Raw genomic sequence first — 24,920 nt, 5'->3', positions numbered from 1 at the left:
AAGTGTGATCTCTGTATGAGAATGTATATTCACAAGTTTTGTAATCCTGGGTTTTTTAAAAGATAATTTGACTCTTCGAATCACATTTATGTCATTGAACTTTTTCATTTTTCAGATGCTGTGCTGGCAAGTGGTCGTGTTGTGGACTACTTATTTGTGGGAAACATTGTTTATACAGTAAGTCTTCCAGTGCCTTCCCCTTTCTCTAGTGTGGCAGGTGTGCCACATTAACAATAGTTAATGCTGTATGGTCTAACTCTTTACTCATTAAGAGCTTTCCTGATGGTTTTATTTTAATTTATTGTGCTGATACCTATTTGATGGATATGCCTGAAAAACAAAAATTACTGGCTAATGATTTTTGACCATTTATTTGTAAAGAGTAACAGTCTGAGAACATACGTATCTACATCTGTGTGTATGTGTATATATGCATATTCTAAGAAATAAAAGCCTTTGGGATTTCTTCCCAACTCCACCAAAAGGTCTATGTTGTTAACTAAAAAAGTAGGAATAAAAAAAGCAGGTTTGATATGATGTCAAGTTATGTAAGCCTTGAGATGATAACTTGGGGCTAAGAGAAGGTGAGAATCCTTTGGGGGTCAGCTGGGGCTGGGGGAATATGCCCATTTCTACCTCAGCAGCCAGATTTTTAAAAAATATCTCCATCACTTGAGACTGCCATGGAGGAATCGTGGGGCAATATGATATCTAAGGGGGAAATATGACATCACAAGAATACATGTTGACTCCATTCCTCTTTCCACAGTATGTTGTCGTTACTGTTTGTCTGAAAGCCGGTTTAGAGACAAGAGCTTGGACGAAGGTAAATATTCCCTTGTAGGGTATAACTTAATGTCTGCATTATCTACAGCCATTTTCCTTGTACATGCTGATTTATCATCAAGAATCAGGGGTGACTGGGTAACAAATAAAACTTCAGTTTTAAATGTTCATGTAGTAGGTTGATCTACATCACAGCTAATTTCCCTACTGAAGTTTTCCAGCTGTTCCATTTGTATGCCTGGCATTTGAAAAAGGCTTCATTTAGCATTCCATTAACTGAGACCCGTGTTAAATGACCCAACGTGTTTATAATGAAATTTAACATGGTATCACTCTATGCCAAGGTACACTCTGAACATTGTCAGGGAAGAAAATCAGGTTTTACGAGCTTGTCACCCATGAACAGTTAGATTATACAGCTTACCATATATTCTTTTCCCGAGGCAATTAATAATGTAGCAAGAATACTGACTGATCTGTGACTTCACTGCATGAGGAATAATATGGCTGTAGGTATTCCAAAAGCAGTTACGATGGTCACGTTGATATTGACACCTTTACATTTATTCAAACTCTTTGTCCTCATTCCTCCTACTTTTTTCCTTTTTATAGTTCCCGTTTCTGTTTGATTTCCTGAAGTTTGACATAGTCTTCACATATGTGGTCACTTGTCTTTTATCCATGTCCTATGAAATAACGCTTAGCTTAATATTTCAGGATAAATATTAACTTAGTAAAAAAAAAAAGGGGGGGTAAAAAAATACCAAACTTTGATTCTGTATTCCTAGACACTCACTAAGCCTTGAGAAAGGATCTTCTTAGAGGACCAAGTACACCATAGCAGGGAAGGAAATTATTGAATATAAGGAGTTTCCACACTGAAGACATCCAACAAAGATGAATTCGCCCCTACCCCCAAATGCCAGCAAATTATACTAGCAAGGGGAGAAATATTTGCATGTGATGTAGTGTGTAGGCCTCATGGTTTCAGTGGTCTAGGCAAAGTTGTGCAGTGTCCTGGGAGTGGTGAGTAGCTTTCCCAGGATCCCACAGCAAGTAGTACTGGAGGTGGCAATGATTGTAATTGAGATTCTTCTGATTGAGTTTCTGTGATTGATTGATTTTTTGTGACTGAGATGACTTGCTGTCCACAATGTCCCACAGCCTGATACTTCTTAAATTAGCAATATGAATTTTGCATGTTGTTTTACCAAAGGAATTTGTGAGCCCACATTGGATGACACAGACAATTCACAAAGATTATCAGGACTGAATCCAAAAATAAATTTGATAAACGTAAGGTCTTTCATACCCGTGGATATAGGAAGTCAACTTGATGAATATCTATTGGGTGAGTTGTACTCAGAGAGCAGTTATCTAAAGCAAAAGGAGTTCTGGGAGCTGGTGGTGCAGCAGCATGCTACCCTGGTCAGGTCCTATGGATAAGTTGTTCAAGGCACTAAATTTAAAGGGCATTGAGATCCTGGAGATAAGTTGTTGCTAAACTGGATAAGTGAGACAAGTAATTGGTAAGTTAGGTTAGATACTATATTATAAAAATGAAGGATAAGGTCCAGGGACCAAATTTTAAGGACTTTGGCATCTTGGAGAAGAAGGCAACCAGCATTGTGAAAGGCCTCAAATTCATGCTTTATGAGGTTCATTTGAAGAAACTAAAAATATTAATTGGAGAAGAGAAGCTTCTCCAGAGAAGAGGTAGAACATACTAGTTGTCTTCAGCTGTTTGAAGGACTGCTATGTGAAAGAAGGATTAAAACTGTTCTTCTTATCCTCAGAGGACAGAACTTAGAAGCAAAAGGTAGGAGCTAAAGAGGCAAACAGGCTTCACATAAGGGAAAAACTACCAATTAGAGCCATCCAAGAGTAGAATGGGCTCCCTCAGAAGTAGTGGGGTGTCTGTTCATTGAGATCTTCAGGCAAAGACTTGGACGTACCTCAGAGGGGATTCTTTCTTAGGTACTGGTTGGACTAGAAAGCCTCTGTCACTGGGATTCTGTGAATTCATTTAGGAACATCTGTGGCTATGTTCTGGAGTGCCTAACTTGCTGTCCCTAGCTCCCCCTTCATCATCTAGCTGCCTGATTCAGGGATTCACGTGGAACTAAGCCAAGCAAGAGAGGAAATATGTTCTAGCTCTTCCTGTTGTTCATTATCTTTTCCTGAAGTCTTAAGAGTATCCCAAGGAATTCAGTGCTTCTTTTATCTGGTGTGGGAAGAAAGTTATGAAGTCACTTTATGAGGTATAGTGTATGAAGCAAATTTTCTTCATGGATAGTCAATAGTGTCTGTCTGTTAGAGTAGCCAGAAGATCTCATTGCTGGCAGCGGAATATACCATGTAGACCTGCTGCATTCATGGTTGGATATCTTTAAATTCTCCCCCAGGAATATGAACATATGATAATAATTATTGTCTACCTTTGGTTAAGAACATTATTCATTGATCAAGGTAAAGGTCCATTTTAGGTTTTTTTAGATTTGTAAGTCACTCCTACCTATCTTTCTAGTTTATGGGTACTTCAGATTTATGAAAAAGATATGAATGTGTTCTGAAACCTGCTTCAGAAACTTGAGAATTAGGAGGATTCTCCTCTTCAGTCTTATTAGTAAATGTGCATTGTACATGTGGCAAATCTCCCAGCTCAGCACTAAGATAGCCTTAATCAAAAGGACAGTGCCAAGGTTTGACCTGGTGGCCTGGAATTGCAAAGCACTTATTATTTCAGCTGCAAGAGAGTCAATAAGTGAAGATCTATGCAAGTATTAAGTTCACAGCTTTGAGCTGATCCTCGTCTCCATCATCAGGTAGATTGGTTACATGGAGTGCATCCCCAGGAGACCAATGCTCTTAGCTTAGCAGGTAGAGAAATGGAAAGGCAGCTTGAGGAGGAATGTGGAATTTTTTTTTAAAGTGGTCCATAAAAAATCTCCCTCAACATGCTGCGCATCTAAATACCCATCAGTGGGGTAAGCTAGTGTTGAGTAACAGATTGTCTTTTCTCTTTTGTGTTTTTACTAACATTCTTCTGTCTTCTCCCTGTTATTAGTCTGTCTGACCTCTTAACAAACCATCCTTCATACAGCCCTAAAAGTACTATATATTTAAATCACGTATCTGTGTTACTCCTCTACTCAGTAAACTCCACTGGCTCCCTATTTCCTCTGGGATCAAATGCAGACACCTCTTTTTGGCATGTAAAGCCCTTTATAGCTTAGCATCCTCCTACCTTTCTACACATGACACAGTACTCCCCTTTATGGGCTCTTAGCTCCAACCAGTCAGCAAACATTTCTTAGACATCTGCAGTGTGCTTGGTACTAGTCAGAGTGTCAAAGGCACAAAGAAAGGCACACACATGTCCCTTACCTTCAAGCAAAACTGACATCCTAGTGGGAGAGACCATTTGTAAATAAATGGGAATATACAAGACACATAGAGAGTAAAAGAAAGGTTGCCCTAGAGTAGGAAGCTCAACTAGCTGAGGAGACTAGAAAGTCCCCCTGACCTCCTTGTTGTTTATCACACCTCTAAACTCCATGCCTTTGTCCAAGCTGTCCCCCCAGGCTTGAGAGGCAATCTCTCTTCACCTCTGCCTCTTAGGATCCCTCACTCCCTTCATACCTCAGCTCAAGTGTCCCTACTCCATGAGGGCCCTCATCATCCTTGCCTCACAGCTCTGAGTGTGGTTCCCCCAAACTTTGCTTTACTTTTGCAACTATGTTATACATACTAACATTTGCACAGATGATCTCCTCTGATAGCCCAGCACTGAACATAGTGAGCACTTAAATCCTTGAGGATGGGGCACAGCTATTAAACTCATAGAACTCCTCACTGGTGTAGTAGAGTACTGGTCCTGGAGTCAGGAGGACCTCAGTTCAAATGTGGCCTTAAACACCTACTAGCTGTGTGACCCTGGACAAGTCACTTATCCCTGTTTGTCTCAGTTTCCTCATTTAAAAAATGATCTTGAGAAGGAAATGGCAAAACACCCTGGGTTCTTTACCAAGGAAATCCCAAATGAATCACAAAGGACTAGATGTGACTAAAAGGACTCAACAACAACAAAATTAAAATCATATATTTAGAGTACTTAAAAGTTTTTTAAAGTCCTTTCCTCATAACAACTCCGTGATCTACTAAGAGGGTCTCCAAATGAGAGGACTGAAGCTCACAACAAGGAATGCCTTTTGGGGGTCACTCACCCAGTAAATGTCGGCGCTGTGATTCCAAACCAGATCCCTGGGCCAGAGTCAGCACTTTTCCCATGTGTGACTCCCTTCTCCCTAATTCTAATCCATTCCCAAGTGCACATGCTTTGCTAACATTTAGCTAATTGAATTTTCCATATGAATCTTTCAAACTTTTTTCCTCTGGAGTTAGCAAAATAAATAAATAAATAAATGAATGAATGAATAAATAAATAAATAAATAAATAAATAAAAGCTACAGACTTAGAGAGTTCTGTCTCTAAATCAGAAAAGACTCTAGTTTGAAACCCAACTTTGATTTGTACCATGTGACCCAGGGCAAGTTATTAAAACCCGAGCCTCCATTTTCTAATCTGTAGAATGAAGATAATAATAAATACACTCCCTCATTCACAGGCTTATCATGGAAAGTACTTTATAAACATTACAGTGAGTGTTTTTAATAAAAATAGAAATGATATTTCTGGGAAATACAGAAAAGCATCCTTCTGAAAAGGTTTCCTCTTTCATCTAGTGATGATCTAAAGTTCATTTCTGCTAGATATTTTTCTCTCCTTATCTTGGTAGTTTCTGATATAAATTGTATCTATACATCCTGAATTCCTAAGAGAACTCAGGTCACACATCTGCATTTAGCACTTAATGAGAGATTATTTATCTTATCACATTTATTCCCAAAGGGGAAAAATTCACAAAGCTGGATTTCATGTCTAGCTATAGAATCTAGAAAGCCCATTTCTGTAGGATGTATAGTTCTCTCAAGCAGGCAAATGCAGAAAGGCATAGATAAACTTCAAATTAGATAGTGATTAGTCCCTGAATTGGTATGTCAGGCTCTGGAAAAGTTGAGGCTGAGTTTGAGTCTGTGTTCGGTTTCCTGCCTTCTCAGAGACAATGCGGTACAGGGAAGAAAGAGCAGGATTCAGAGTCAGATCAGAAGTTATAGCCTCCCTCTGACATTAAATAGCTGGCTGACTCAGAGTAAGTCACTTAAAACTGCTGCATCTCTGCTTCCTCCCTCTAAAACGAGGGCAGGGGGTTAGTAGCTGCGTCACCATCTTGAAAGATTGTTATGAGGAAGCTGTTTTATGAACAAGGTCACCACAACTTTTGCCATCTGTCACTTGAATCCGTGGCTAGAATCTTTGGTTTGAAGAAAGAATGCAAAATCAGACAGGAGCAGGGACGTTGCTTTGATATCTGCCTCGAAATCTTCACCAGATGGGATAGAAATACCAGAGTTGGGGGGAGGAGGGAGTTAATAAACCAAACCTTTGAGAGCAGAAAGGCCTGACTTCTTTCTTTTCTTCTCTAGTTCAGTCACCTGGCTGTTTGGGGAAGCATATTGCTCTGGCTGGCATTCTTTGGAGTCTACTCGACCTTCTGGCCTGTCATTCCCATCGCACCAGACATGGTTGGGCAGGTTAGTGCTTCCTCCTAGGGGCCAATGTGCTTTGCAGAGTGTGTTCTTTGTTCCTTACTATCTTTGACAGCAATCACAGCTATTGTTGCCTCCCTACATCGAGGGAGAGGAAGAAAAGAAAAGGCCAAGAATCAAAAGAACCCACAGAGTTTGTCTGAGGCATCTGAATGTTGGGTGAAGTGTTTGATATTTATAGTAAAAACACATCCACCCAATTGAAATGGAAGCTGTTCTTCAGCTGGCACTGCCACATAGCTAAGGTTCTGAACCGTGGGAGCTGAGGTTCATCATTACTCCAAAGCACTCTGAAATCTGCAGTGGTTTTCTGAATCAAGAAAAGAGAGTAAATATGAGCTACTTACTCCATTTATTTGTTTGAAATTTGACAATCTGTATAGGGTATACATGGCAGGACTAAAAACCAGAATATTAACCAAAATTCTTATCCCATATCACATGGAATAGAGCATTTGCTATATAAAATTTCTGGCTATTTTAAGAATTGCATAGTTTGTACTTAGGTTAGACATTAGAGACTATATTTCTAAGACTTTCCTTTACAAACATAATTGAAATTTTCAACAAATCTTCCTGCCTGCCTGAGCATCTTTGGCACTGGAGAACTAGAATGGTGATAACTAGAAGCAGCCCTGAGACTGCCCTGGTCCAAGCTCACATTCCTGGAGCTGCTCCAAGGGATGCGGGCCAAGGATCAATCATGGCCTGGCAAAGCTAAGGAACAGGCCTGCTGGATTTTACCCCCTGTGCATTGCTGCTTTTTTTTTTTCAGCATATAGCAATCAGTTTTATACTTCAGGATTTTCTGACATCCTCTGGATAATAGGATATTATATCTTTTGGGGCATAAGAATGAAACTGAGACTTGCCTATAGCACTAGGGTTCCCCCCTTTTGGAACATATCTTTGCATTGTGAAATTAAATGAGAAAACAAGAGATCAAACTGTATTCCAGGTTTCACTAAATCTATGAATCAAAGATATAGGTAGATATTTACAAATATCTCACTCATACATAAATACATTGGATTTTGTAGTGAAAAGAGCTTTTCTAATAAGTATGCTTTGCGAAATGAAGCAAATCAAATATAGTGAAAGTATTTTATGCAATTTGTACAAAAAAAGTTTTTTTTAAAAAAAGGAAGCATATATTACAATAACTCCTACTCTATAAGGCACTGTTGCTTCCTGTGTTTTGTATTTCATCCTTCTGATGTCAATGTTACACTAGTCTAATATATATGTATGTATATATTTATATGTGCACATATATGTATATTGTTAGATATGTGTGTATTAAGTTTTCTGGGGTTTTGAATGAAAAACAATTGATGGGGCTTGAATCAATTGTCATGGACAGCTGTCTAACCTAGCAAAAGAAAGTGACAGCTGGCAAGAAGCAATCAGTGCACTGAGATAAAATTTAGTTCCTTTGATAGGACTTCCCAATGAATTGCTTGTGGATTTTCACACTAGGTAATAATGCAAACTCGAATCATCCAGTTACTAACTTGAATTTACACATCCATTGATTAGGATGAAATTTGATTGCCTCTTGCCTAACCTGCAGGACTAGTGGAGAGGAGCAAACTCTTGATGCAATAATAAGTGTGCAAAGATTTTTGCCATTTAAATAAAGGAGCAAACTAGTCTTTACAATTAAAGGCCATATATTAAAAAGATAAATGAGTTAATTTTTTAAATTAAAATCAGGGCTAGGACACAAGTTATTGCCATGCTTTGTAAATTAACATCTGCAGATGCACAGGTCACAACGCAAAGAAAATTAACTGTTAATTGAAATTCAGATTTTGCTTGAAAATTGTCTTGAAAATGTTATTTTCTACTTAGCCCATGTTATTTTACAGTTTTCTGTTTACCTGCCCCTATTGATGTCTTGACATGTGACATTAATATCTAGCTGTGAGTAAAATAAGACTGTGGAGCGAAGCTCTTGGAGTGCACAGGCTTTTCCCTGAGTGATTGAATGAGTTCATTAATAGAGTCAAAAGCTCCTGTAGTCATATTCCCCCATTGGAATTCTGCTGTGTGAGGCATTAAAGAGCTGTTCATCATTTTCATTCTAATACCAGAGGAGAGCTCTTGGAAAAAGAGTGTCATAATAGTGTGTCTCTTTACAGTTTAAGAGTTATTTTGAATAATGCCCTCCTGTTCTGATGCCATCTAACTTCTATTTGGATATACTAATTTGCTCCTTCTCTGGAAACTGTAGGAAGGTGATGATTTTTAAAAAGCATTTTGGCCACCTTTTGAAATGCTGAAAGACCACTCACTCAGGTAGAGACTGTGCATGAAATTGGCATTAGGTTTCAGGAAGGCTTTCTGTAGACACAAGAGGAATTAAATGCTGTCAATAACACTGAGGCCAGTGGTCAAGTGAACTCCAGCAAAGTTTGGCTCTAGTTAATAAAATGAATCTCCTATCCCCCACTCCCAAAACAATAGTCCTAAGCCTTTGTCCAGGCCATTTTGGTCAGTGTAGTTCTAGGCAACCAAAACATATTTAGGAGAATGCTAGGGATACAGGGTTTCTTTTTTTAAATTTACTTCATTCTAAATCATATTTCCAGGCATTTTTGTAAAGGAATTCTTTTACGTCCTCTAAGGACAATTTGCCAAACTGTTTGCATTCTTTAGAGCTATAGAAATACAGCATCCTACAGTGGTCAGCATTTCTGAAGTGATTCTCTCTAGTCATCAGATATCTTCATTGAGCATTTTAGATGGGAAGCCATTGAAAAGTTACATGACTTCTGATGAAGTTTATGAAACTGTTTTGACTAAATATTGATTCCTCTTGCCCCTTATATTTGAAAGGTTTCTCACAGAGGGAAAATACAGGTTTTGTTCTTGAGGGCAAAGGGAGGAAACTGCAATCGAGTCAAAAAAAGGTTTTCTCAGTTGTCAAAGAGACTTTCTCTCTCCTAAAGCACCTCTTGATACAGAACATGAAAACATAATAAGTCAAATCAGCCAGGACATCCCAGAGGAAATCTTTTAAATCAAAAAAATTATCTATCCTTTCTTTCTGCCTGCCTGAAATTTGAAACACTTGTTCATCTATTCAACATACATTTGCAGATAACTGTGGTATAGACATTGAGAAAAATATGAAGATATCAGATCTCAAGAATTTTTCTGTCTGGTAGGGGGAATAAGAATTATAAGATAATTATAATACACAAGTAGACTCTAAGAAGTATATAAAAGAAGTACAACAAAGTATTTAGTAGGACTTGGAAAGGAGAAATTCCTTCTGTTCTATCATGAGTCCAGAAGGACAGAAAGGGACAGATTAGGGAGTGAATCAGGAAAGACTTCATAGAGAAGGTAATGTTTGATCTGGGTCTTGAAGGATGAGTTGATTTTCAGCAGTTGAAGATGAGAGATGCAAGAGAGGAGCAAGCCTTCTGCTCTTCCATTTTCCCGGGCATAAATGAGCATGAAAATGATGAAAGGCCCAGAACTACTGAAAACCTTTGACAATAATCAAGGATAGAACTGACTCAACAGATCTAAAATCAACTAAGATAATGGGATGAATTTTGACACAAAGAATCAAACTTTTCCTGTCAGTTATGTGACCACAGGACTTGTCAGCCAATATATACTCTTTTTAGAAAGTCCTCCATTTGGGGGGACTGGGGGAGGGGAATGGTCTTTAATAATTTTTATCGTTGTTATTCAGTCTTTTCAGCCATGTCTAACTCGCCATCCCTTCATTTTGGAGTTCTCATGGCAAAGATACTAGCATAGTTTACCATTTCCTTCCCAGCTCATTTTACAGATGAGGAAACTAAGGCAAATAGGATTAAGCGACTTGCCCAGAGTCTCACAGCTAGTAAGTCTCAGAGACCATATTTGAACTCAGGAAGATGAGTCTTTTGCTTCCAGGCCAGGTACCCTATCCAATCAGCCACTTAGCTGTCCCTAATAATTATTAATTGTAAATGTAGCCATACCAAAAACCCATGATTTTACTTTTGCATGCATGCCTTTTAATTCATAATTTTATAAACTATAATTTTAATGTATAATTAATTTATTCTTTTAGAAATTAAAGGACATACATGCAAAAGTTTAAAAAAAGGTGGGATTTTGGTATGGCTACAGATAAAGGAAATGTGATTTTTAAAAGAGCCTTGGCTCTGAGATTAGGGCACTTGTATTCAAATCTCACCTATGATAATTACTACCTCTGTAATCATGAGCAAATCACCTAATTTACCCAGGCCTCATTTACCTAATCTCAAAATGAAAATGTTAGACAAATGGCCTCTGAGGTCCCTTAGGGCTCTAGATCCTATAATCAAAAACCCAGATCCCAAAACTCTATCTTCCTATTTTCACACATCCTACTTCTTGAGAGTTTACCTTAACAATTTGTTTATAATCTTAGAGGCTATGTCTCTTATCTGAATATATTTTGGCTTGCAATCTGGGAGATTAAATAGGTTGTACTTTTAAATCCTCATAATAAGCATTTAATAAATGCTTTATTCATTCATTCAGAAGAGAAAATATAATTTGGCATTAAATTCACTGTTGTCTTTGCAGAATATCTTTGACTCTTTCTAGTTTCCAGAGTAGTCTCAAATATTTTTCTGCCATTCTATTATATGGGAACCACTTCTGATCATCTAGGTTTTGGTTACTGCTGGGTCTTATTACAATAGGGGATAGTAGCTTTAAATTCTTCCCAATGGATTTATATAATCAACCAGCCAGATGCATTCAGGTAATGTTGGAAGTACCCTTAAAGGGAGCTAAACTTTCTGAATAAGCAGTTGTACCAAATGACATTACATTGTACACCATGGAAAAATCCTTCTCACCAACTTTCTTATTTTTCCTTTAAAGTTCTGTTCATTGCTAGTAAAATAGGAGAAGGTGAGAAATAAAATACTTTGACTTCAAAGGATAAAAACTACTAACTTCATCTTTGGAGCCAAGTTCCCATGTCCATCTAGTCCCTAACCCTGGCACTCATTTGTCTGTGAAAAATACAGGATAAATTTACTTAGAATTTACATTCATACTTGTGTGTACACAGGGTTAGTCTATAATCTCATAAGAACAAGCAAAGAAACATTTTGGCCATATTATTGTTGTTGGTCTGTTCTGTTAACAAAGAAATCTTAATATTTTCTCTCACTGGCAGAGAGAGAACATGGGCACAGCACTCTGTCTTGAACCCATTTGTGGGGTTATGATTTTCACTCCAACTCCAATTGGAATGCCATTATGGTTCTAACTCCAATTGGAACTGTGAACTTTTATCAGACATCAAGCCCAGTTACTTTCAACAAATACCATAGAGAACAGTAAACTTATGCTTTCATATCTTATTCTGAGAGATGTGGGCTTTGAAATAGCTAGGATCATAATACTGTTTTTTTAATATAATTTTTTATTTTGTTAAATATTTCCCAGTTACATGTAAGAATTATTAACATCCATTTAAAAAAAATTTTTAAGTTCCAAATTTTGTCCTTCCCTCCTTTCCCTTACCAAGAAGGCAAACAATGTGATTTAGATTATATGAGTAAAGTCATGCAAAATATATTTTCATATTAGCCATGTTAGAAAAGAAAACACACACAAAAAGATAAATAATTTTTAAAAGTATGCTTCAAGTGCCAGACCTAAAAATGAGAGGTCCTGGGTTTGAATCTGGCCAAAAATTCTTCCCAGCTGCATGACTCTGAGCAAGTCACTTAAACCCAGTTGTCTAGTCCTTGCCACATTCCTTCCTTGGAACCAATAGTTGGTATTGAATCCAAGACAGAAGGTAAGGGTGTTTTTTTTTTTAATGTATGCTTCAATCTTCACTCAGAATTCATCATTCCTCTCTCTGGATTGGGGAGTATTTTTCATCTTAAGTCCTTTGGAATTGTCTTGTACTGTTGTCTTGATCAGAGTACCTGTCTTTCATAATTGATTATCCTTACAATATTGCTGTTACTGTATACTATATACTCCTGGGTCTTCAATTTGCATCAGTTCATTTAAGTCTTCCCAGAGTTTTCTGAACCCATGCTGCAAATTATTTCTAAAAACAAATTGTATTCCATCATAATCATATGCCACAAATTATTTAGTCATTCCCTAATTGGTGGGCATTGCCTCAATTTCTAATTCTTTGCTACCACAAAAAGAGCTACTATAAATATTTTTGTACAGAAAGGTCCTTGTTTCCTTTTCTTTGATCTCTTTGGGATATAGACCTAGTAGTGGTATTGCTGAATCAAAAGATATGCAGAGTTTTATGGCTCTTTGGGCATATTTCCAAATTTCTATCCAAAACAGTTGAAACCATTTATGACTCCGCCAACAGTACATTATTGTCCCAATTTTTCCATATCCCCTTTTTTGTCATTACCCTTTTCTATCATATTAGCCAATCTGATAAGTATTAAGTGGTATCTCAGAATTATTTTAATTTCCATTTCTCTAATCAATAATGATTTAGAGCATTTTTATGTGACTATTGATAGCTTTGGTTTCTTCTTCTGGAAATTGCCTATTCATATCCTTTGACCATTTATCAGTTAGGGGATGGCTCCTATTTTTAGAATTTGAGTCAATTTCTCTATATATTTGATAAATGAATCCTTTATCAGAGAACCTTCTTTTTAAAAAAAATTCCTGTTTACTATTTTCCTTCTAATTTGGACTGCATTACTTTTGTTTGTGCAAAACCTTTTTAATTTCACATAATCAAAATTATTCATTTAACTTTACATGATTCTTTTTCTCTTGTTTGATCATTAACTCTTCCTTTAGGATCATAATTGTTAATAATTTTTAAAAATACCACATACTAAAATAGCTGCTGATTAAAACCATGATTTCATAGTTTAAAGGAAATTATCTACACTTTCCACAAGAGTTAAGTCACAAGACAAGCAGGGTTTAAGGTCCTTATAACTTTCTTCTGCAGGCCATATTGTTTATATAGTCATAATTGCTACAAGCTTTATAGAATTTATGAACAGAAGTCCATATTATTTGAAATATAATGTATAGGACAAAGAAGATGCTCTGCTTTGGCCAGATCATATTTTGAGCAAAAGAACCGTGAGCATTCATATTTTTGTAGTACTCTAAGGTTTACCAAACACAAATACAAAAATGATGTTGGGATTGAACTAGACAATCTCTGAGTCTCTATGCCTATGAATCTGACTCAGAAGTTTGAAAGAGAACTAGTGAAGTCTTCACTACAGATCCCCGTGCGCAGGCACATTTTTCACGGGCTTCCTCTCCCAATGTTATCAGTAAAGAATGGTCTAGTGAAATCCATCCTTTGCTTTAATGTCTAAACTGTTGGACATTCTTCAATGCTGAAAAAAAAAGGTAGCTTCCGTGTCTCTCTGTGAAAGTAATCTGTAAGAAATAGTTATGTACTTAAATTTGGACCTGTTTTATATTTCCAACAAATATACTTTTTTGTGTGTTTTCTTGGTAATGAAGAGCATGTATATGTGCTGTTTGGGGCGACCCTGTTGCTTTAGACCACTGTTGTCTTGTGCACACACACAGAGACACAGAGTCTGCTGTACCATTTTTTGGTGGAGATTCCTACCCGCTCAAAAGGATCAGAGCTGCCCGTGGTCCAGGGACTGTAGCCAAGCTTTTCACAGGATGATACAGTGGTACTTTCTGCCAAACAATCAGGGGAAATTACAGTTCTCCTCCATTATTGCCTTTAGGTACAAAGTGGATTGATTTTACATAATTTTCTTCCCACATTTTATTTAGCATATTCCACACAACCCCCCCACCCCCATTTGATTAACTTGATTTCATCAAGGAAAAGGCTCTGACTCATATATGATCTTTGGCTGCAGAATGCTTTCTCTTTCAGGACTGTTTCCTGTTGCTGAGGCTTCCATACTATAGCACAAATATACACACATATATGATATATGTGCATTCCATGCCATAGCACTTGGAGAGTGTGTGTGTGTGTGTGTGTGTGTGTGTGTGTGTGTGTGTGTGTGTACTTACTGCGTTGCCACAGTAATGGAATTGTGTTGCTAAACCAATTTGCTGTAGCAATGGCATCGGTAATTATACACATTCTATGTCATGCTCAGTTACTAAGCTCTAAGTAGAACTTCTATTGTTCTCTACGTATTCATGCTATGGCAATGGGATAAATACATACATTATGGGATAGAATAAATGTATATATTAGCCTTAAATTTTCTACTTGAACCACAAACAACTCAGCACGAATCATTAAATTAATTTCAAGGAGCTCCTACTATGAGCAAGATGTAATGGTAAGTGATGGAATATAAAAAAGAAAACCAGTCCTCATCCTCCCAGGGTTCTACTGGGAACTGCAACATGGAGGCAGATGAGTAAAAGATGAGATGAGGTCAGAGGGTGAAATAATGACCAGGGGAATTAGGCGCTCTTCCCTTGGGAGATGACACCTCCCCTAAGCCTTGAAGGAAACTAAAGAGTCCAGTCAATCAGCTCTGTGCTAGGCGCCGGTGCTAGGGCTATCTGAGACTAGGTGGTACCACAGTACCTAAAGCACCTGGCCCAAGGTTGGGAAGGCGCGAATTCAAATCCAGCCTCAGACACAAGTCATTGAATCTATTTGCCTCTGTTTACTCAAGTATAAAATAGGGAATATAATAGCATCCTCTTCCCTGGGTGGTCGTGAGGATCAAATGAAATCAATGTAAAACACTTAGCATAGTACCTGGCATATAGTGGGCATGAAATACAGGTTTGTTTCCTTCCTCCTGCTGGGGAGATAATAGACCCCAGACACAGGAGGTAAGGCACGCATGCCATCTAGGCACGGGGATGCACTTCCACAAAGTGTAGGGGTGGGAGATCAATTGTATCCTTCTGGCAGCATCTGACAAGGGAAAGTTTACTGTCAGCATTAAGTTTTGGCGACTTATAATGTTTGAATATGGATCCATGCCCTGCCTAGTGTTCATAAGCCCAGCAGAGCTAGAGGAGGCCTAATCCCCAGGCCTCCCAGCGGAGGCAGGTCACAGGGCAGGAGAAGCGGGCACAGAGAAGGGAAGGCAGCTGGCTCCACATCCCAGAGCTCTTGAAGTGGCAAAACAAAGATGTCCGTCTGGCCTTTCTGCTGCATCGTGGATCCTTCCAGTTCTCCTAAGTCCTGTTCTTCCTCAGACAGAAATACCCCTTTTCGGTGTCGGCCTCCCCCTTATGTGTCCTTACCTACACAGTTTCCTCTTGGCCAGACGCAGGCCCCTTCCTAGGGCAGAGGAGCTATACAGCATCCCTGTGGGGGAATGATGGGGCCCAGCTTCTTCCACTGGATAAAAAGGCAACATTTCTCTTGGCACCATTGTAATCCTGTTCTGTAAAGGTAATGTGTAATGAATTGGATATCTCTCTACGTTCAAGAACCAGCCCCATCACCCTGAATTTCTATCTGTCAGTCATATTTTAAATAAGGAAAGGAGTGGGAAACCAGTCCTGAAAAGGATTTCTTTAAAAACTCTTCATCCCAGAGGATCAGTCTAATTCCAGTCTTTAGAGAAGTCCATCTAGTACAGTTTGAAGGAACTCTCAAAGAAAGCATTGGTCCAAGGGTTCGGGTCTACCACTGAGTGGACTTTGTATATCCAAAAGGGCATCTTTGGAGTTCTCTACCCACAGTACTGGTTCTAGAACCTGTGGTCAGTTAACATTAATTGAATCCCTGTTGAATATCAAACACTGCCCATGCTGCATTCACAAGGAAAAGGGAAAGACACTGTTCTTATCTTTGAGCACATAGTCCAATTGAGGAAATACCAGGTGAAATCAAGCAGTGTTTTTATTAAGCAGCTTATGAAAAAAATGTGACTGTATATTATAAGCCAAGGTCACAAGCCCTGATTTGCCCTTAGTCTCGTGGGACTGCATTAAATTGATTGGCCCTGATTAGACCAGTCCCTCTTCTAGACAAATCTCAATCTAAACTCTCACTGCCAGGCCTGCTAGGCCTTAAATAAACTGGCCATTAGCATGGCTGAAAAGTAAAATTAACCCAAATGAGCTCTTCTCAATGTCAAACTACCAGGAAGGTAAAAGGAAAGCAAGGTATCATGAGCACATCTGCCAGCCATAATTGTGTCCCCCTCAGCCTTTCAGTATTTCTGACTGATCTTAATTAGGTGAATGTCCCTGAACTGGAGTAAAGTGATTGATGGAAAGGGAACTGGGAAATACAGTCCAACTTTGTTCTAAGAGCAGCAGTTTTGAAAGTCTTTATCCGTAATGACCAACCACCCCTCTGTCAAGCAGGTTTCAAATTCTTATTCTTTTTTTCTGACTTAGTATGTTGTGGAAAGGCTTAGGGAAAGTCTTCCCTCTCCCTGCTTTTTCCTAGCCATTCTCCTGAACCCTGCAGTCCAGCCATCATCTTCAATTTGGGGGGAATAGATTTGATTTTTTTTTAATTCTTATTCTTTGACTTCTTGTTTCAAAAAAATCCTCATACTGATTAACCAGAATGGCTGCCTTCATTATGGGTTATATATCTGATCTCTGGCATATTAAACTGTGGGGTTGGCACTTGTAAGTTCATTCTGAAGTTAGTCAAAGAAATCTGTCTGCAAATTGATGTTCCCAGGACATGCTGATTTTGTTTGTTTTCCTTATTTATGCCCACTCATTGCAGAGTATACTTGATGTGGCTTTGGAACCTTTCCATTCTCCTAGCACATGAAAATACATACAAACAGAGCACTCATGTTAAAATAGTTTTACATTTTGCCTCTTCAACATCTACTGAGTGAATGGTAGCATCACTTTTGTGACAGCTGATGTTCCTAATCACGCTAACAATAATTACTGTAGACATTCATGGAGTTCTTTAAGGTGTACCAAGCACCTGATCTCTGACTTCATTTGATCTTCACAAGAGCTCTGTGAGGTAAATGCTGTAGGTGTTATTGTCCCCAATTAATAATGAAGAAAGGCTTAGAATGGTTTCATAGATGTGATTTGAACCTAAAATTCTCCTGATGAAAAGTCCATGTTCTTCCTACCTTATCACTCTGCTTCCTCAAAATTAAATATTTCTTCCATTCTAGATAAAAGTGTTCATTCTTCTACCTTCAAAGGAAGATGGAGAAATTAGAGATGCTCCATAAAAGAGCTACAAAAATAATCAAGTCACCAGTGATGGTGAAGCACGAGAAGTTCTGGTCTGAAAGTCAAGAGAGCTGGGGTCTTGCCACTAAGTGGCTGTGGAATCTTGGGCAATTTACTTTCCTTCTTGGGGCTCCAGAGTCCTTATCTGTACAATGAATCCATTGCATTTCATGGGCTTTAAGATCCTCTCCAGTTATCTCAATCCAACTTAGAAAATACATTCTGGAAGGACAGAATAATGATTAATTTCGCGTATAGTGCCGAAAAAGAATATGAGGCAGCTAGGTGGTTCAGTAGATAGAAAGCCAGTTCTGGAGTCCAGGAGGTCCTGGGTTTAAATCTGGCCTTAGACACTTCCTCCTGTGTGACCGTGGGCAAAACACTTAACCTCAGTTGTCTAGCCCATACCACTCTTCTGCCTTAGAACCAATAGTGTCAATTCTAAGACAAAATGAAAGGGATTAAAAAAAAAAAGAAAAGAATACTATATTTGTAGTTATGTAGGACATGGATAAGGATGTAGTTTGATACAGCAGAAATTCAATTAGATTCAATAACCATGTATTAAACACCTATGCTATGGGCCATTGGATCTGTGGTAAGAATCTCTGGATAAGAATTTTCATATTTTGATAGCCAAACCACCTAAACTCCCCAGGTTGCACTTTCTTCTTCAGTAAAATAGAGAGCTGAACTAAATGAAATATGAGGCTCTTGTATCATCTCTAGGATCATAAAAGATAATCTCTAAGATCACTGATTCAAATCTCTACTTACTACTTGATTTTAAGTCTTGACTTGACTAAGCAAGTGTCTTAGCCTCCCCAGGCTTCAGTTTCCTTATCTTTAAAATTATGGATGTGCTGATCCAGCTCTGTGTTTTTGAAATTTCAAGGTTACCCTCACACCACAATAAGGCATCAAAGTAAGACTTTAATGGAGATTTCAGATCATGTGCCTCTCATTATTATTATTTTTTTATACAGCATCATGGGGAAGGGGCAGGCAATTAACTGGCCCAGTGCCAGGCCCACAGATGAGAGGGCCTAGACACTTCCTTGACCCTGGGCCAGTCACTTAACCCCCATTGCCTAGCCCTTACCACTCTTTTGCCTGGGAACCAATACACAGTATTGATTCTAAGACAGAAGGTAAGAGTTATAAAAAAAATAAGACATTATGAATGCACTGCATCTATGGGAACATATTGCATGCCACCTATGCCCAACATTCTTCCTTATTGCCCCTTGAGTATTTGTAATTTGTAATTCCTGTTCTTTAATTGTTTTTTTTGTTAATTGTTATTAACATAACATAACAAAAATAACAAAAATAAAATAAATTGTTAATTTAATTGTTACATTTCAGAGATTTGCAGCTATATAGCATCATGAGTAGACTATTGATGCTAAAAATATGAACTTTTGCAGTAGCAAGCAATTCAAGATCACTGAAAATACTGCAGTTTCCAAAATTCAACCTGCCCAATCTCTTCCTCTAGCATCTGCATCATCATAAAAGTGACATTCTTTTAAATATGGCTTGTAGATACACTCAGAGCCACATAACCAAATATGCATTTATCCTTCTTCATGACTCATTCTTCCCAAATCTTTCCAATATTGATTTTACTTAGAATACCTCTGCAGGAAGGTTCCAGGTCACTGTAGATAATCCTCTTTGTAGCAAATGAGTCAACCAAATTTGCATCATTCTTTTCTTTCTCTTAGTGTGATATTTGGAAATGAGGCACAAATTACTCAGTTAACTAAAGGAAAGTTGATAAAGACTAAACTAGTGGAAAAACTTGGAGAATGAATCATTACTCTGAAAATATTTTCAACTGAAATTTCCTAAGTTCTATGTATGTGTGAATGTGACAGTTTTCAAACATATAAACCTCAGAAGTCTCCTCATATATAGTAAAAAGAAAGCAGTTTTCTTTTGTCCTAATATTTTCTCTTGTAACTTTAGTTTATTTTAGTACAAACATATCATTTGGATATGAAGATAGAATTATTGACCCACCACCACTAGGACATAAGCTTGGAAATGATTTTTCCTAATGGTGGTGATTGTTTTGCACAGTGTCATACATCTGCAAAATGGCTGGCCAAGGAGATTGTATGTGGAATAGAACATAGTTATTGTTGGAGGGAAAAAAAACCTGATCCAAAGTTAATCATCAGCAAGTTTTATGTGTCTAATATGTACTAGACAATGGAGTGTGCACACTCACAGAGAATGAAAATACAAATTTATACAAAATAGTTAAATATAAGGAGTTGGAATATACTAGTGGTTGGGGCATTGGGAAAATCATGTACATTAGATAATGCTTGAGCTATGTTTTTAAGGAAGAGAGAAGCAAACAATTTCTTCTGATCTGGTTCTCTTTCTAAGAATATTTTAAATGCATCTTTTTTTAATTCTGTCACCCTTTTTTCTTCTATGGTTAGGCTTAATTTTGTAGGGTAGTTTACCTGGGCCTGCATCTTGAGTTGCTTTGTTCTTTAGAACTCCTTATCCTGATCCCTCCTCTAGTTTCTAGTGGGTTCAGAATAAACTTTTGTTATTTAGATTATCTTTCCTTTATATTTTTAAAGTTTGTCTCCTGGCCACTTGAATAATTTATTTATTGTCAATGGAATTGTTAAATTAAACCACTTTTTCCTAAACTTGCAGCATAGGATTGTCTTGTGTTTCTGGAAATGATTTGGATTCTTTCCTTTGGTCTTTTTCTTTTGTGCTTAGAAGTTCTGGTTAATTTTCTTGTATTATTTCTTGCATTGTGATATTCATGTTTTTTGACTTGTCATGTTCTTTTGGGAGCTCTTTAATCTTTAAATTGTTTCTAAGTATCCTGTTTTTCAGGTCACTATTCTTTGCTTTATGGAGATTGTACTTTCTTTCAAAGACATTGCTTTTTGCTTCTCTTCTTCCATTTTGTTCTTTACTTACATGTATTTGCATTCCCACTAATTATCCTCTAGTTTTTTAGGATGACTTGTCATCATGGGTTCAAGTTTTAGGGGATTTGGCATTTCCTCCCAATTATGTCTGCTGTATGAGTCATAAAATCTGCTTTCACAATCCTTATTTTCCTTTTCATCATTCAAAAACATTCTGCTATTCTTCATTAATTGTCTCCCCTGTTGGTTTATCTGCTTACTTTTAAGATCTTTGTTGAATATTTTTTTCCTCCTAAGATCTTTGGTCATTTCAGACTCCCCCCACTACTTCTATTGGTTACTTTCTGACTCTTTCCCTTTTGGGGCAGTTTTCCTGAGGGTTAGATCTCAGAACTATCTTAGCTTCTTCTCATGCTTGGCAACTCATGGTTCATCAGCCTAGATCTCTGCCACAAAAGACTTTTAGGGCCCAGGACTTCCCTCAATTGAATGCTGGACTCCTTTCAAGCATAGTGGAGTGCCACAAAGACCCATATACAACACACACATATACACAAGCATGTCCTGACTTAGAAACCTATTATTCAATTCTCTGACTGATTTCCATAGTGGCACAGAGCATTATTGTTTGTTGCTATTATAATGCTCCTTAATTACTATTATAGTCTGAGCAGATTTCTGTCATTTGGATCTCTATTCCAAATCCTCAGGTCCACAGCACTGAGAGGAGGGAAGTTGGATGAGGTGTAGAATTAAATTCTTTTGCAAACTCTTGGGATAAATTTTACAACCCTGCTACTGAGAGTATGGTAAATACTGGAGGTATTAAGTGAGTATATTAGGGATTAGGGATTAGCCTTCTCTCCTGTTCATTCCTGAAGTTTTTACCATTCTCTGATGTTAGTTTATTGAACTTTTACTTGGTTTTGGATTTACATAGACTGTGGAGGTAGCTGAAAATGCTTCATCTCTAATTTGAATTTTGGAAAGATTTCAGAAATCATGAGTATGGCAGGGCTAAGAGGACTCTAATTCTCCATCTTGTTGGTCATATGACATCTTGTATAATCTCAAAGAAAGAGAAGGATTCAATTAGACAGAGTGAACCTAGGAGGCAGCTTGGTTTCTCAGTGGTTAGAACCAGGCTTAGAGATAGGAAGTCCTGGGTTGGAACCTGGCCTCAAACATGTTCTAGCTCTGTGACCCTAGGGTGAGTCACTTAACCTCAGTTGGCTAGCCCTTACTTCTCTTCTGCCTTGGAACCAATACTTAGTATTGATTCTTCTAAGATAGAAGTTGAGTCTTTTTTTAAAAATGAACCTCGAAGGCAGAGAAACTAATATTCTTAATACTCTAACCAGCTGACCTTAGCCATAGAATTCACACATATACTTCTACATGAAGCCTGTTATTTATGATTACTGATTATTTTATTTCCTCAGTCTTGTTATGGTAGGATTTGGGGTGAGGAAAAAACAAGAAGAAACATATAAATACATTCTGATCTATTGGGAAGGGTAGGAAGGAATAAGGGTTTAGGAATAAACTTATACTTAATTTAAAAGCTAATATCTATAACTAACTAAACTATATTACTAAGCTAAACATTAAATTCCCAATATCCAAGTCTCACACCAGGAGTCCAATTCAAATAGGGCCAAGATCTCAAGTTGGTAGATGTCCAAGTAGGTCCAGAGATCTCCTCACTGATGCTGTCAGCAGCCAGATCCAGAAAACTTCTTTCCTCTGTTGGTCACAGGAAAATCCTTTTCAAGCCTTAGGTCTTTTCAGGAGAGCAGACTATGAGATGAAACCGTTGGACAATAGAATTTTGCCATATCTCAAGGCTCATGCTTCCATTTGACCCTAAGTCACATGCTCCTATTAATCAATCTCTAAGGTTTGCATCTCTCAGTTTTTGCAACAGTTTTTACAAACCTTTCATCCTTTAGCACATTCCCCCTTTTTGCACAAACCAAAAATTGTGTTGGAAACACTATTTTAGAATTTGTGCACAATATAAAATACTTACCAATTACCTAAACTAAGAAATCTACCCAAAATTAACAAACAACCTACACTCAACTAGTTTATTCTAACTAACACTAACCTATTCTATGGAATTTTAACAAGGAAAAGGGAAAAGGAAAACAAAGTAAATAATGAGCAAGTATAAAAATCAAACAGAAGCAAAATCAAAACAGCATATAACATCAGACAAAAGATGAACATAACTTCCATGCAAACATCAAACTTAAAAATACTCTTATCAGTTAATACAGAACATTGTACTACTATTGCAATACATTAACATTAAACTTAGAGAAAATTTTTTAAAATTACAATAAACACAACATTGCGTAAGTTTTATAATGAAAATCAAACCAAACATTAAACTCCCTTATGCAAATACATGTAACAATAAATATTAGTGAGCTATGCATATAATTTACATACAGTATAATATAATTAACTTACAATCTTATATACTCTATTTACATATATTTACATATTTATTTACAATTTTGTTTGATATATGATGTCATATGTTGTCTGTGTTGTGCAATGTATGATGTAGTACAAGTCAGTATCTAATTTTCTTATTTTATCTTACTTAATTTTACCAAACTAATCTCTATCTTAAAAATACTTCTCTTAACTAAATTTCTATACCTAAGCTAAATCTAAGTATATAACTACATTTTGTTAGTAAATAACATATCTATAGCTAATCATAACATTGTTAGTACCCTAACTATACATTGTTTCACTCATTTAAGTAGTGATTCAATGTAACCTAACCGTATTTATGTTTTATTATGTTGTTATTTTTGCTATATCATTTTGTTTTGCTATTTTAATGTCAGTGTTACTGTTATGTAAGAATTATGTTATTGTTTTATGCAACACACTTACCCCTACTTCAGATCTTTCTTTCTATTCTCATCTCCTTTTTGAATATTTTTCTGCAATTCCATAGTAGTAAATATATTTGTGTTTTTATGTGAATAAATACTATGTTATTAGGTACTATAATACATTACCCCAAATTCATCAGTCTATTTATCCTGTAATCCTCTTCATTGCAAATTTCACAAAGTCTTTTAAATTTATAAATTTTCAGTCTTTTAACAATGTCCTTTAATTCTTGAATTCTCTTCTTCATCTGCTTTATCCTCTTCTATCCTCTTCAATGGTCCTCTCCTTACTGATCTATTTGACTGGTAATTCTATCTTTCTGCAATCTCTTCTTCATTTTCTTCTTCAGTGATTTGTACATTTTCATTATTTATACCATATGCTAATTTTATATGTGAACAATGATACCAGGAATCTCTACCCAAAATTTTTACTGAAGAGAGAGAAACTAACACAATAGTGTAAGGACCTAACCAATTTCCTGTGCTGCTGTTGTTTTAGCAAATTTTTTTATCTATACCATATCTCCTGGTTCATAATTATGAAGAGAATAATCCAAAGGACCAGTTTGAATTAATACTCCCATATAATATAATTCTTTTAGTTTTTATTGTAAAGCACTCAAGTAAGAAACAAGTTTACAATTTCCTGAGAGATGACTTTTGAACTAACACACCTGCAGCAGCTACATTCCTTAAACAAGGAGTTGTACCTACAGCAATTGGATCTAGCTGACAACAATAGTATCCAATTGGATGATAACTTTGTCCTAATGTCTTTGTCAGTACAGCAGATGCAATTCCTTTCATCTCATTCACAAATAATTGAAAAGTTTTAGTATAGTCTGGGATTCCAAGAGCTGGTGCAGATAAAATCGCTTCCTTAAGCTTTCTTAAGGCTTGCAGATGTTCAGGTTTGAGTTTCAGAGGTTCTGGTTCTGTATTCCTGGTTAGATCTAGTAAACATTTAGTAATTTCACTATACCCAGGTATCCATTGTCTTGAAAAACCAGTTGTTCCAAGAACAGCTCTGACTTGCTTCTTGGCCTTAGATGCACTCAGTTTCTGGATATCAGCTATTCTTTTCTTAGAGATACTTCTGGAACCCTCTGACAACACAAAACAAAGATAATCAACATGAGGAAAAACCCACTAAAGTTTTGCTTTAGAGATTTTATGTCCACATTTATATAATTCAATCAGAACAATCTTGCTATCTCTTAAACACACTTCAGCAGAAGGAGATGCTAGGAGGATATAATCTACAAAATGTACTATTTTACTTTCCTTGAATGTTATTGTTTTAAGGTCTCTGTTCAAAATTTGAGAGAATTGACTTGGGCTATCACAGAAACCTTGTGGAAGACAAGTGAAAGTCCACTTGGCACTGTCCCATGTGAAAGCAAAGATCTTTTGAGAATCCTCGTGAATTGGTATTGAGAGAAACGCTGAATGTAAATCTACC

The 24,920-nt window shown here is 37.1% G+C and overlaps 1 protein-coding gene across 4 annotated transcripts in view; it reads left to right on the top strand.

Annotated features, from left to right (window-relative positions):
• ATP8A2 (ATPase phospholipid transporting 8A2) overlaps positions 1-24,920 on the top strand; it is an 860,692-nt gene that overhangs the window by 671,397 nt on the left and 164,375 nt on the right. For all 4 annotated transcript variants that reach the window (XM_056794696.1, XM_016421852.2, XM_007495237.3 and 1 more), the window contains exons 31-33: positions 116-177; positions 770-826; positions 6,334-6,441. In XM_056794696.1, coding sequence (XP_056650674.1) covers positions 116-177; positions 770-826; positions 6,334-6,441 — 227 coding nt within the window. The remainder of the gene's footprint in view (positions 1-115; positions 178-769; positions 827-6,333; positions 6,442-24,920) is intronic.

This window comes from Monodelphis domestica, chromosome 4 (genome assembly GCF_027887165.1).
Source record: "Monodelphis domestica isolate mMonDom1 chromosome 4, mMonDom1.pri, whole genome shotgun sequence".
NCBI classification, from domain to species: Eukaryota; Metazoa; Chordata; class Mammalia; order Didelphimorphia; family Didelphidae; genus Monodelphis; species Monodelphis domestica.
Note: the sequence above shows the minus strand (reverse complement) of the source record. Positions and strands in the feature narration are given on the sequence as shown.